Genomic DNA, 14,080 nt, shown 5'->3' on the forward strand with positions numbered 1-14,080 from the left:
TATTGTAGGAGAAGTACAGGCAGAGCTGGGAGGTGGAGTTAAACACATCATCATTTTAGAGTCCTTGTGTTGCCACTAGAGATCCAAGTCCAGCCCCCCTTGAATTCCAGTGACCATTATCTAGCAGCAATTTAGTGCTGACCATTAGTTGACTAGCTTTTCATGTATAGGTTTGAATAAATCTATGCTGCAACTTTACAAAGGCTCCTGATTTTTTTTGCCTGACATTTATATAGACATTTTGATGTGTGTTTCCTTAACATATAGTTTTGTACACGTTTGGATTTGTGACCATCTCTGCAAATTTTGAAGAAGTATATATAATTGTTCTTCAAAGGATTTAACAAATTAGGAAGTTCAAAGAACATACATTTGACTTAAAATGTGAATTATATCTTTCTCAGATCTTGGTATTTTTAGGTTAATCAACATTGCCACTATAAAAATGATACAAATTTTCAGTTAATAGTTAAAGGCATATTTTTAAAGCTCATCAAATCTCATAAACTATAGTCTTCAATAACATTCAAAGAATCCTACATTATTTCAATATTTTGTAACATTGAGACCAGATACAATTGCTTTCTTTGTCATGTCTGCTTTATGGAAGATATATGGATGGTCCCAACCTGGCCCTGTTGGCCTTCAGGAAAGGGTTTAAAGAGCCAGTTTTTCCTCCAGGCACAGGGACCAGGAGATTGATGGAGTGGTTGATGGATGAGTTTTATTAGGGCTGTCATTCTGTTTATTGTTATAACTTTTTAATATACTGTGTTTTTATTTTGTTCACTTCTCAGAGTTTCTTTTTGTAGATGGGCAACTGCATAGGTTTTTTAATAAAATAAATAAATTGTTCCTTCTGAAAGCCTAAAAAAATTAGGCTATGAACTTAGAATTCTCACTAGAATAACATCTGTTTCAAACACTGTTTGGCAAGTCATGAACAAATGATAATAAAGACAATCTATACATAGTATTATACTCCTCTTAAACTGTATTATTTCATTGGAACTTTTATAAATTGCATTGGAATGATTATAAATAAACTGTTACATGTCTTGTGATTTTACTTAATAATCCAATCATATTTACCAAATAATTTTACCACTTATTTGTTGCTTGTATTTCCAAAATATATGTCAGTTCCACATGAAATATGAATATGAAATATGAGTTTATTTTTGTTAGCTGACCAATTTTCTTTTGCAAGGTATTAAAAAACTAAAATTTAATTTTCTTTGATTCTTAAAGCACCAACAATTAAGGTAACTTTTAATCCATTTTAATCATTTAATCATAAACTGCGCCTTTTTGAGATTGTTTATAAACTATGCCCATATATTTCCAAATTGTTTTAATTCCTTTCTTTTTTTTTCTTTTTTAGGTCTTTCCCTTCTTTTTCTTTTCTTTTATTGTATTCATTGCATTAAATTAATTTTAAAATTAACAAATAAAATCACTCACTTGGTTTTACAGTAAGCTACTACACATACTATTCCCACAACAAGCAATGCAACACAAATCCCAGTAATGGTTAAAACTCTCTTCTGATACAGCTCCTCGGCTTCTGTAAAGGACATAAAAATAATTAACAATTAATTCTTTTCTCAAATTATAATTGCATTCTGAAGATACAACTACAACTTTCCATGGTAGAAATTGGAAGTTATCTACTTATTTTCCTGAGATAGAATGTAGAGTTTTATATCTGTTTTAATATTGTTGCTCTTCTTGACTTCTATTCAAACCTTTCCTTTCCATTCTAATCCCTGTAATCAAAACAAGAAATATTTACTCCGGCTTCTTTTTTTCTGAGCCCTCTCCTGTGTGTTTTTCAGTAACCTCATACTGTATTGGGAATATTTTCTAGAACCTCTTAGAAGTATTCAATTGCTGTTTCCTAAGTATTTGGCTGAGATATTACGGAAAAATTACTGTATATTGAACCACAATGAACATATTTGTTGAGATCCAATTTTGGTTGATAGAGCAACCAAAAGACATTTTTCCTCTGTTCTGCCCTCTCTGAGCTCAATTTAATGTCCCCTACTTTTAATGCCACTTTCTGATAGTGCTGAGAAGTTTCAGAAACTGAAACATGGAATCCATGCTCAGAATACAACAGAAGAGACTATACATCATCATTGCCTCTTTTAATATTTTTCTTTGCTATTCAATTGAAGGAGGAAGGGAGGAGGCCATATGAGAATTCATGTGGCAGCCAATGTAATCCCAACACAGTAGAAGTGCATGAAGAATATAAGAAAATATGCATCTCTATTTTTGCCCTGAAGACAAGGGAGGAAAATATATTAGTGACTCTCCTAGTGGATGAGGTGAGAAAGAGAACAGGTTAAGCTAATTAAAGATATTGATGAGAAAGAATCCTTTATATCTTCTGGTTGTTTATAAAGTTCCTGCCAATTTTCTAGATTTCCAAACTCATTGTGATGGAATGTCTAGCAAACCCTGGGAATAAAGAGGAAGGAATATTAGAGAAAACATTCCTTGGCCCAGGAGAGGGGAGAAGCATGAGAAAGAGCCTCAAAGTAACTCCATCTTAGTTATGTTAGGTGTAATTTCTGGTTAATTCCTTTGGCAGGCTTTCAAGATTCTGTTACATTAGTCTATTAGCAATAAAGATCATGCCAGAGTCCAAGTGGTTCTTGTTTCCCAAATTTGTCTGCCTCAAAGGGCTTGATACTCAGTGACAATTAATTCTTTACTGTTCCTAAATAATGAATAGCACTTTTTAGGAACTGGCTATTCAGACTATGTATGGTTTGAAAATGATTTGGAAGAAGTACTTCAGATAATATATAACTACAAGAATTAGCAATTATTTGTGATTCATTAAAGCAGCCCCTCTTTATATTTAACTGCTCTACAAGGCCAGAAAAACAAATTAGTTTAAAATTAAATAAAGAAGCAAAGAAATAAAGTCAAAGTTTTAAATGAGAGCGACTGTTGAAATATATTTAGATTGTGTTGAAACCTCTACCTTATTCCTGCTCTGAGACTATGGGACCAAGTTACCTGTGACAATGTGAACCAGATTTGGGCAATAATGTTCCCACTGGATAGCCCCAGATGTCCCAAACACTACAGGTATAAATAGAAAAAACTGTTATGCTAGTTTCCTGGGTACAGATTTCTGATTTCATAGTCTAGCTTGGTGCTAAGAAAAGATGCTTTTATTCTCCTAGACCTTTTATTTGTTTACCGTTTTAATCAGTTCAGTTCCACAATTCAATATAAATAAGTGGGACCAGATTCAAAAAGTACAGTGTGAAGTGCTCCTCAACACTTACCCATTTAGAAAGGATTTTTGCTTTCCTAAATATATATATTTTGTTGTAATTCTTCAAATTTTGATGTCACTTTAAACCTTTAAACTTCTCCGATCTTTGGGTCTCTATTATGTTTAGGTGGTGACATGGCTATATAAAGATCCATTCCACACTATGTGTTTGCATAAATATATATAATGACACAATATATAATCCCTCACACAAGGTGCTCTTGAAAATCTAAAATCTGACAAAGAGGTAGCTTTGGTTGTTTTGATGAATGGTCAGTATTATCAGTATTATCTTATTAAAATAATTTGGTGGGCTAAGAATGAAAACTACAATAATATGGTAATTTGAATCATATCTCAAGAACTACATTTTGAAATTTATGCTTAACTTCCCAGCATTTAAACTGTAGTGACTTGTAAATGTTTACTGTACTCCACATGTTATTTATTGAAGATCTTTGACTAATTAACTAATTAGTGGATGTCAGCTAGCAATATGTTTCTTTGGCATTAAATTCATATTACACTGAATTACTGCCTGCATACAATAATTGGTTGGATGAGGCCAAGAAATTGAGAAGCCCAAGAAGCTAATTTTCCATTAATCTCCACCTGAAACAGCAGCAGAGTTTGAGGGTTCCCTTAGATATATTTTAGGAGGCAGCAAAAACGAGAACTGTGATCACCTGCTAAGCTGTAGGAATGGTCTACAAGTGATCTGAGAATGTCAGCTATGTGGACAATACAGTACATATTTCAAGTTTTGGCTATATTCTATGAATTACTCTGACTGTACTATGCATCAAACATAATTCTTAAAAGAGAAGGTACTATTATTTTAAAGTTTGTTCTATCTTGCAGTTGCTTGTGTGTAATTATCAAATTCTTTTGTATATGTATTTTTACTGTAAATAAGTGAAATTAAATTAAATATATTTCATTTAGAATGTACCACGTTTGTATCCCCCTTTGTCTCTCCTTTCTCTCTCTTTCTCTCTCTCCCTACACACAAACACATACACGCACATAAACAGGCAAAATATAGAGGTAGCTGAATTAAATATAATTCTGTAAACGTATCAATAGATTATCACTACATTTACCTTTCTCACCTTCTCTTAAGAGCATACAGAACTCTGTGTTAAGGCATAATTAAATATTATGTGCAAACCCATATAACAGAGTTCTTATGGCTACAGAAGAGAAAAATGTATAGTCTGAAGCAGGAAAAGGAGGTTCATCCATCAATTCAACAACCCCCTCCCCTTTGCTTCGGCATCAAAAATGGGGTTCCTTCTAAGGAATCTTCATGGGCTTGCACCAAGGAGTAGGCAATACAGTAAATTGGCCAAGCTCAACAATCTGATACTCTCCAAAGCAAGCCTTATCACCTCCTCCCACTGAAGAGCAGAAGGTGGAAATAAGGTGTCTGGGAGAACTGAACATCCAAATGCTCTTATGTAAGCAGTCCATTTTAAAACATCAACAGAATATGTTTGAAAGCAGGGTGAACTCCATTTTTCTTCGAAGGCTCTTGCCCATAAAAACCATATGAACTAGTAGCAAGATTAGCATGTCATCATGGGATTCCTGCTGATGGTGTTATGAATTATTATGTCACAATATGAATCCAAGCTCCCTTATTTGGACATATCTATATAAATAAAACTGTATTATCATTAAGAATCTAAAAGGAAACCCTACCTTATATTGAGAAAATTAAGATTCAATGGAAAGTTAGAACCAAGTAAAGAAAAAAGATGTCTTAAACTAACTTTAATGCCTTTTTCTAAATTCTATTTTGACCTGCTGAAATATTCCAGTATACATAAATTAAATGCAAGTACTGGAAATGAGAACTGGAAAAAGAAAACAAGACTTCTCTTCTACCCCAGTTCTACTCTGCTCTAGTATTAGCTGACTGCTGCCAATACTGTCCCCAGATCTGATGCAGCAAGTGCCAGATATGCAACAAATTGCTACATGATGTCTACTGTTTAAATAAAAGTCATATTACACCTGTAATTTGACTCTTACATATTCTCCTAAATTATATGCTTCTTTAGATGCTACTGTGAAAATTGATTCTATATTAAGTCAGCTGTTTTTATTTTATTCAGTCAATTCATTGGAACTGCTTTGAGTATATATGTATTGGAATGCATTGCAAATAAGTGATTGGTATATAAGAATATTAATTTATTCTGACTATTCCTAAATACATCTGGAAAAAAATGTGATTTATTTCATAATTAATTAAAGCAGACTTATTTAATCTTGTGCCATCCCTAATTCTCCCAGACAGAAAAAATTGTGTTAGAGAAAAACAGTCAAAATATACCACATTTTTATATATTGGAAATACTTTACAATAGTCCTGAGTCTTTGAAGCAAAATGAACTTAAATGCAGATGAGCAATCAGAGGACTGTTTTCCACTTTTAAATCCTGCAAGTGCCATGTGTTGTTCTGGGTTACTTGTCAGTAAGGCTGTGTGGTAGCAAGGGCAAGACATTGCCTTCTTCTATGATGCTCCACTGTCATAGCTGATGATGATTGCTATAGTTCATATTTTTATGTCAGTAACTCTTAGTAATTTTTAAGCAACTGGAAGACATTTCATAACTTCTGTTCTTTTCTCTGTTCACTGTGTTCTATTTAATGACACACCACCAGGAAGACTACTGCTGATTAGTGCTTTAAGGTGAGAAAAAAAAAGGAAGATATTTCTTGCAGGTCTTAAAACCTTATTTTGTTTTGTTTATTTTACGGGCCGTTAGCCATATTTTGTTCTGGCAATTTTATTATCTGTCTGTATTTCAACCTTCATGTATCACAAATTCATTCCTTTAGAGATTAATGGAAACATCTCACAGCTATTCTTTCAGTTGCCATGGCTAGGGAAGAAGGGAGTAGTTGCCATGGCCAGAAATCAAGGGGGCGGAGGAGACAAATCTTGTCAAATTGCTAATATCAGATTGCTGTAGATTAATACATTCCCAAGGGAGAGGCAAAAGGTATTGATGAATGGTCCCTCTGGAATGAAAAAATAGAGGAGATCCGGATCCTGGCAGCCCAAGTGAACATAGGGCTGGTGTGGGAAAGGTAGTAAATGAGAAAGAGGAAGAAAATGAAATGGAAGTAAAAATGGAAAATGATTTGGAGGCTGGTGAAAGTGGAATTTTCAAATATTAGCCTTCAGTTGACTGATGATGTCTGTGGGAAAGGTAGGGTAGGTCCTATGACATGATAATCCTGTTTAGAGGACTTGCTATTGACTTTGTAGAGGAGGAAGAGAGAAAGAACATTTTAGTGCCCCCCCTAGTCTTGGGAGATATTTTGGGAGGGGGGTATTTGTCACACAGAAGGGAGGCCAACAACTGCCCTTCCAAAGTTTGGGTTGCTTAGCAGCAATAATTGGGAAGGATTTTGTGCCTATGATCAGGGGTCTTTCCTGCAGGAATGTCAGGGTGTAGCAATAACAATAGCACTTAACTTATATATCGCTTCACAGTGCTTTATAGCCCTCTTTAAGTGGTTTACAGAGTCAGCATATTGTCCCCAACAATCTGGGTCCTCATTTTACCAACTTCAGAAGGATGGAAGACTGAGTCAACCTTGAGCCTGGTGATATTTGAACTGCCAAACTGCAGGCAGCCGGCAGCTGGCAGTCATAGCGTGCGGTACTGCATTCTAAGCACTGCGCCACCATGATCCTTAACTGTAATGTGTGTTAACCTGGGCAATATGGAAAAAGTGAGGGTTGTACTTACCCGTTAGCCATTCTGCTGCCCAGAAAGATTCTTTCTAGTGGGTCTGGAGCTTGTTGCCAGACTGTTTTAGACTTTCCTTCACTACTGGTGCAGAGGAATTCAATTTCTAAAGGCTGGAAGGAAGTAGTCTGGAAGGGCTGAAGTGATAACCATGGCTTGCCCCAAATAATGTCTTGCCCAATCACACATATGAACTTACTGTACTTCTGATCAACTGTATGATTTGGATATCAAAGAGATCAAACTGAGATCTTTACGGTAATCAGATCAGTTCCTGATCCAGATGAGATTTCTCTCTATTGTTTCATGTACGTATTAAGATGGTCCATTCCAGATGTGTAATAGAGCCAGATGGATACCAGAGGGAATTTTTAGTATTCTCTAATGACTTAAGAGGTTGTTCCATTATCTTGTGATCTCTAGGACCTGGGAAGCAGCCAAAGACTTGATCTGATTTCCCTCAGTAGTCTGGTCTCAGGGGCTCCTTGGTTTACTCAGGATCTCTGGTAGATGGAGAAGCAATGACTAGAGTACCAGTGGAGAAAATATGACCCAGCAAAGATGCACTCTCGTTTGAACCTACATGATGATAAAAGCAGTAATGCATTTGGTCTTCTCTGCTCTTATTACACCAGTAGGTTGACACCCAGTGGCCTTGTTTAAAATTACCTGTTTCCTGTTAAGGAAGGTGGGAGGGAGATATGCCACCTAGCCACAGTGCAGATCATTTCAGTATAAGTTTTTGTTGACAAAGTTAATGGTGCTTGTAGACTCCCAAGAGTCCCTCTGTGATGGAGACAGAAGGTTTCTAAATTTGACCAATAAATAAATGTTGGGCATACTTTTGATATTCTGCGAACAAAATGTTTAATGGAGCAAAAGATTTACAATATTATCAGAGACTCTTTTCAGCTTGTGTAATCTGGTGAAGATGAATGCTACCACTGCTGGACCTGACCCACGAGCTTCATGGCTGACTTGGGCTGTGAACTATGAATGACAGGCTGGCGTGGGACATAATCAATGTTTCTTTGAGGGAAGAGATGTTGAAGGAGGCAGAGGTATGTTCCATTCTCAAGAAATCCTCCCTGGACCCAACCAGTTTTAGGTTATTAAAAAGGTCGTGATATAGCTATTTCAGTGTTCTTGAAGAACTACCTGGATTACCTGGACCCCTTTCAGTTTGGATTCAAGTCTAGTCATGGTACAGAAATGGCACCTGTTGCTCTGGTTGATGATGTTAATTTGAAAGTCCTTTTCAACTTCTCAGTTCCATTTGATACCATCATCCATATTATACTTTTAGACCATACCTGAATGTTGTGAGTTGGGGACATGTTTCAAGAAGAGGGCCGTGAAAATATTTGCAGATCCCTCGCATCCTGGACATAAACTGTTTCAACTCCTACCCTCAAAACGACGCTATAGAGCACTGCACACCAGAACAACTAGACACAAGAACAGTTTTTTCCCGAAGGCCATCACTCTGCTAAACAAATAATTCCCTCAACACTGTCAGACTATTTACTGAATCTGCACTACTATTAATCGTTTCATAGTTCCCATCACCAATCTCTTTCCACTTATGACTTTATGACTATAACTTGTTGCTGGCAATCCTTATGATTTATATTGATATATTGACCATCAATTGTGTTGTAAATGTTGTACCTTGATGAACGTATCTTTTCTTTTATGTACACTGAGAGCATATGCACCAAGACAAATTCCTTGTGTGTCCAATCACACTTGGCCAATAAAAATTCTATTCTATTCTATTCTATTCTATTCTATTCTATTCTATTCTATTCTATTCTATTCAAAGTGATACCACTCTTATAAGACTCTGTTCATTCACATTAGAGGCCCCATTCACTAAATAGGGGCACACCAAGTCACCCTGCTATCATATTCTCTGAACCTGGTCATCTTCCTTCATCTCTCTAGCAACTACCATCTCCTTTTCTTTGGGTTGTGTTAAGGTGGATGAGATGGGGCCTCTGCGAGGTTGGGTCTTCTGTCCCTGACTGGATAGCCAAGCTTATCAAATATTGTAGCATCCTCTAGCTTCTCTATCAAAGGTGTTCTGTCTGGAATCATATATCTCTTTATGTGTTTTTTTTAATAAAGAAAGTTCTTATAGATCCAGTCGTAACATACTGTATGTTCTTGTATTTCTAGTGCCCTGCCAAGCCTCCCCTCCCTAAATAGTGCTTCTCAACATGGGTCATAGGCAACGAACAGTGATTTATGATGCAGTTACACAGAAGTATATGAATCTCAGGAGGCCATGAGGAAAAAAAATAGCTGAGAAGCCCTGGTCCAGACTGATAGACTCTTAGGTAATCTTCGACTAGGCTACTTCCTTTTTTGTGTCTCAGAATGAGACACCTCAGTGTGTAGTACATGAAGGAATCACTCAAGGAATACAGTGTTGAATATTGCCTCTTCGGTTCAATCATTAGACCTGAATATATTTTTTTTAGATCAGCTGAACAACCTAAAGTTCCTTTACTCCTTCATAAGGGCTATAACTATGTTATATGTAAAGAACATAGGATTAGGATTAAGCCAACAAATACAAATGTAGAGTAAAAAAATAAGAAATAGTCCCCCTGCTGTACCCAGATCCTGAAAAACTTCACCCTCTGAGGCAGTCAAACAAACAAAAACAAATCAGACCGTATGTCTCTGATCTATACCAACCCAAAGAGCATCCAGAAACCCAAAGATTTCTGGGATGGTGTTTTCAAATGTATAAGGTTGCAAGAATTTGGGGTGGGGTGTATACCTGAACACTTATTTTTACATTAAACATTAAATACACTTATGTTTCTCAGTGATGCAATTTCTAGAATTTCTGAAGACTGAACAAGAGGGTGCACACTCAGCAATTTAGCAAGGGAGATGCATTACATTTATTTGAACTTCACATTCAGGAAGAAAGACTCTAGCTGTTACTGTCAGTAGTTTTGGCTTGTGAAATTGTGAAACTAAAGCAATTCATGCACTTTAAAAACTTGAGAAATTTAGCTAGAAGTGCCAAGATTTTCAGGATGTCTGAAACAAATTATAATTTGAATTCCACTCCACTCTCTAACTTTTAAAGTGTTTTCACACATCATGCTTGTTTCTCCTTTGTTTCTCTCCTGCTGTTCTTGTAAATGTCAGATTATTATATAGATGGAAAAGTGATACGCATTAGTTATGCAAATAAGCTATAGATTTTACATTTCAAACTCTGTTAAAGGAACAGTTGCTTTTAACCTCAGATAAGAAAGTACCTGGAAACAATTGTACTACATTTCAATCACAAAAGCCTCAAAATGTTTATATTTCAATGGTCAAAATTACTAGGTTTGAATTTCAATCCATACCTGACTCTTGAAATGTGAGTGCATTAAGAAATTACAAATCTAGTCTTCATGTTCAGAAAGTAATTTGTTCTGCTTTTCAATGAAACAGAAAAGCCCTCAATACTCTTATCTTCCTTATTTCTGTTTTGAAATCTATCTGCCCCATTTCAATTGCAATGTGCATTAATTATCCATCTTTGCCATGATTTCTAATTTTTTATCTTTCAAAGTGGGGGAATTCATTTAAAAACAGCTGCCAAATTGTGCTATAAAAATTGATCTCAATAGTATAATGTACATAATGATGGATTTAAAACAAAGGGAAATAGTTTCAGTAAACCTATTTAAGAATGTGGCAAATGTTAATTCTCAAATTGGTAAATATACTTTACCTTACTGCAAAAAATACACATCATTAAGATGTTGTGTAGATTTTTGCAAGTTTACCAGCCATAAATTTCACATCAGAATAAAGCTATTAAGAAAATAATATTTGCTATGATTCTCCTAGTCATTTAGCAGAGTTACTTGGACTGATCAAACTTCCATTTGAGAACTGGAAAATATTTCAATATTCAACCATTTTCAACAAAGATTTACAACTAAATCTTATTATTGATGATTCTGTCAGTATATAGTTGTGATACTTTCACATAACAAAATATATTGCTTAGATGGTAATAAATTTATCACTTTGCTTTGCAATAAGTAAATAATACCATATCTGTATATTTATATGAACCTTACAGAAGAATTACAGAAGAACACAAGACAATGCAAATCAAAATTTACTTAATTATAAGACATTGGGATAACACAATTGTTCATGTGATATATCTGTGATATTTTTGACTGCATATCACAAATTATCATTCTATGATAAAAAATATTAAGTGCAAACCAGCACATGTGACATAATGTCATTCATGAGCATACAGGAAATACATGGCTGGCAGAAAGTATGAAAAAAAGAAGAGACAGCATGGCAAAATAAGTTTATTGGCACAACAATCAGCCTAGAAAGAAAGATATTTTTAAATAAAGCGAAACAAGCATAAGTCAGGAATGGATGTCAAAAATCCTCAATTCAAAATAGCAAGTCAGAATGTTTTTGAATCAATAGCAATGTCAATCCAAGGCCACTTTCCACATTATGCTTTTCATTTACACAAGATTTGCTCCTGGGAAGGATTTATAATTTCCAGTCAAATTTATGTATTAAAAACAGATCTCACTGAATTCAGTGAGACATATTCCTAGATAAGCATGGCAAGCGTGGTAGCATAAATCTGATACACAAGCTGCTACTGACACAATTAGTCTTTAATGTGTAAATTTTTTGTCATATAGCATATAAAATAGGAAACTAGCATTCCTAGGAACAAAAATAAATCAAAGAAGTGGAAAAGTGGTTTCCATCACAAAGAACATGATGATAATGCATGAAAAAGTTTATATTCTCATAGGTCAGTTTGGAATTAGCGCTACTAAATGCTGTGGCAACTCTCCTGTAAGGATCAGGATGATTCCATCAGAGCCATCATCGTACACAGTTTAGCAGGAAGAGGGCACTATTGACTTTCTTTTCTTCTCTCCTACCCATCCACTAATTGTGCAAGTGGAAGCAGGAGGCTTCTGGGAATCAAACCACTGCCATTCCTCCCTAATGTTCTTCCAAATCTCAAATGGCTGGAAATCACCTTGCTGAATTTCAGCCATTCAGAGGTGCAAGAATGATGCCCACAGGCAGAAGGAACAGAAAATTTTAATAGGTAGGATGGAAATGGTTGACTCAGCACTAATGATAAACCATTGTAATTCACCTTCATAAGGAAAAACAGAAAAGCCCAGGGGCTAAGAAAGGCAGCACTGGTTCTATTCCTAATAATGATTCCTGAACGTACACAAACTTTGTTATCTCTGTGTGCATTTAGCTATTTTTAATTAGTGTAAAGACATTGATTTCCTCTTGAAACAAATAGTTTTTTTAATTGGGAAACTATGAACTGCAATTATCAGTTGGAAAGGAGTAAGACATTTAGACCAGAATTGGTGCCTCCTTATTCTGCAAATTTTACCAAGTTTTGTTTTTTAAAGATAGTAATTCCGGTGGCATGGAATTATACGGAATAGGATAAAGGACAAATGAATAAAACATGCATTCAATGAATACATGAAAAGTGACTTAAAATTCATTCACTGACAATGTGTCTTCCCATCACTAGTTGCAATGAAGTAGCTATTCCAGGCATTGGATGCACCAATAAAACAGGTGCTGTAGGAGGCTATGTTTTCTAATAGTTCAATGTGTGCTGCTTGCAGTGGCCACATTACAATGGGTCTCTTTGAAGACCACTGAGAGCACCATACATTGGAGAGGTGACTGGCCATGTTACTGTCAAGTGGCAGTGTTACTACTCCTGGAAGAAAGCCTATGAGAGGGATCAGGTGGGTCCCTTTTTTCTCTAGCAGGACAATGTGCTGCAGGACAATGTGTTGCACCTGGCATTTATGCATTCAGCATTACTGAGAAAGTAGTTTACATTATGCACAGGGGTTAAGAGGTAGCATTCTCTCACCCCATTGGAATAGTTATCACTGAGATTCAAATACATAGCAATTATCCCTCATTAATGTAGCTAGTGACTCTTGGGCATGTATGGTGTGTTTTTTTTTGCTTTTTCCCCTTCATGCACATTGAAGGCACGTGCATTTGTATGAAGCCTGAGGTTGTACAATGCTGAATTATGTTACTGCATTGAAGTTAGGGATATTCTTCATGTTCCTTCATGTAGAAGTCTTTGTGCTTGGAAATCAAAGATTTAATATAGTACATCTTAAAGTACTTGCTATTACTCTTGCCCTGCACTTGCATTCTGCATTCATTTAGTCTAATTTTCTGGAGAAAACATTGAGGGTATATAGAACGGGTACTGCAATCTCCCCTTTCCCCTTTTACTAAGGGGAAAATCTTTTGGAGGAAGAAGCAAATTGGAGCAATACAAATTCTGCTGATCCAAGGGGGGATGCTGCAATATTGTTTTGCTGCTGGGTCAATCTTTTTAAAAGAAATACTCTCAAACCAGCATGAAATTAAATGAGATGAGAAGGAATGGTTCTAAATTTGACTTTGATTGGTTTTGTAGAATTGCTATAACTTTTTTTTTAGTACAAATCTGTTCTTTACGACAATTTGTATCCACTATTACAGCTGTACAAGGCTGTGATTTTCCAAACTGACCTAGGTAATTTTTTTGATCTCCAAAAAGCACAGACTAAAATGGCACAGAAGTGCTACTGAGCCAGCACTTTACTTCTGGTCTCACTGAGCCCCATAGAAAAGTGCTGCAGTGCACCAAGGCAGAGTTATCTATATTTATATTAATATAGATAAACTGGTTTTTGACTGCATATGTATACTGTATAGGCACATGTATATACATATACTGTAATATGCATATACATGATTTTTCCCCAAACTGTGCCAGAATAAGAGATGAACAGGTGATATTCTTGGTCACCCCATAAAAACTGTAAAAACATAATGTGAAGAACTGTGGTGTCTGATTAACAAATGAATGGTTTGTTTCATACCCTTTAACTCTAATCCAAGATGCTCTGCCAATACAGAAAAAAGAAGAAAAAGAGAAG

The 14,080-nt window shown here is 35.6% G+C and overlaps 1 protein-coding gene across 1 annotated transcript in view; it reads right to left on the reverse strand.

Annotated features, from left to right (window-relative positions):
- Positions 1-14,080, reverse strand: part of NRG2 (neuregulin 2) — a 287,139-nt gene that overhangs the window by 19,622 nt on the left and 253,437 nt on the right. Inside the window, exons 6-7 of the mRNA XM_058176612.1 lie at positions 14,024-14,047; positions 1,465-1,567 (exon numbers count right to left, since the gene is read on the reverse strand). Coding sequence (XP_058032595.1) covers positions 1,465-1,567; positions 14,024-14,047 — 127 coding nt within the window. The remainder of the gene's footprint in view (positions 1-1,464; positions 1,568-14,023; positions 14,048-14,080) is intronic.

This window comes from Ahaetulla prasina, chromosome 3 (assembly GCF_028640845.1).
Source record: "Ahaetulla prasina isolate Xishuangbanna chromosome 3, ASM2864084v1, whole genome shotgun sequence".
Classification (NCBI taxonomy): domain Eukaryota; kingdom Metazoa; phylum Chordata; class Lepidosauria; order Squamata; family Colubridae; genus Ahaetulla; species Ahaetulla prasina.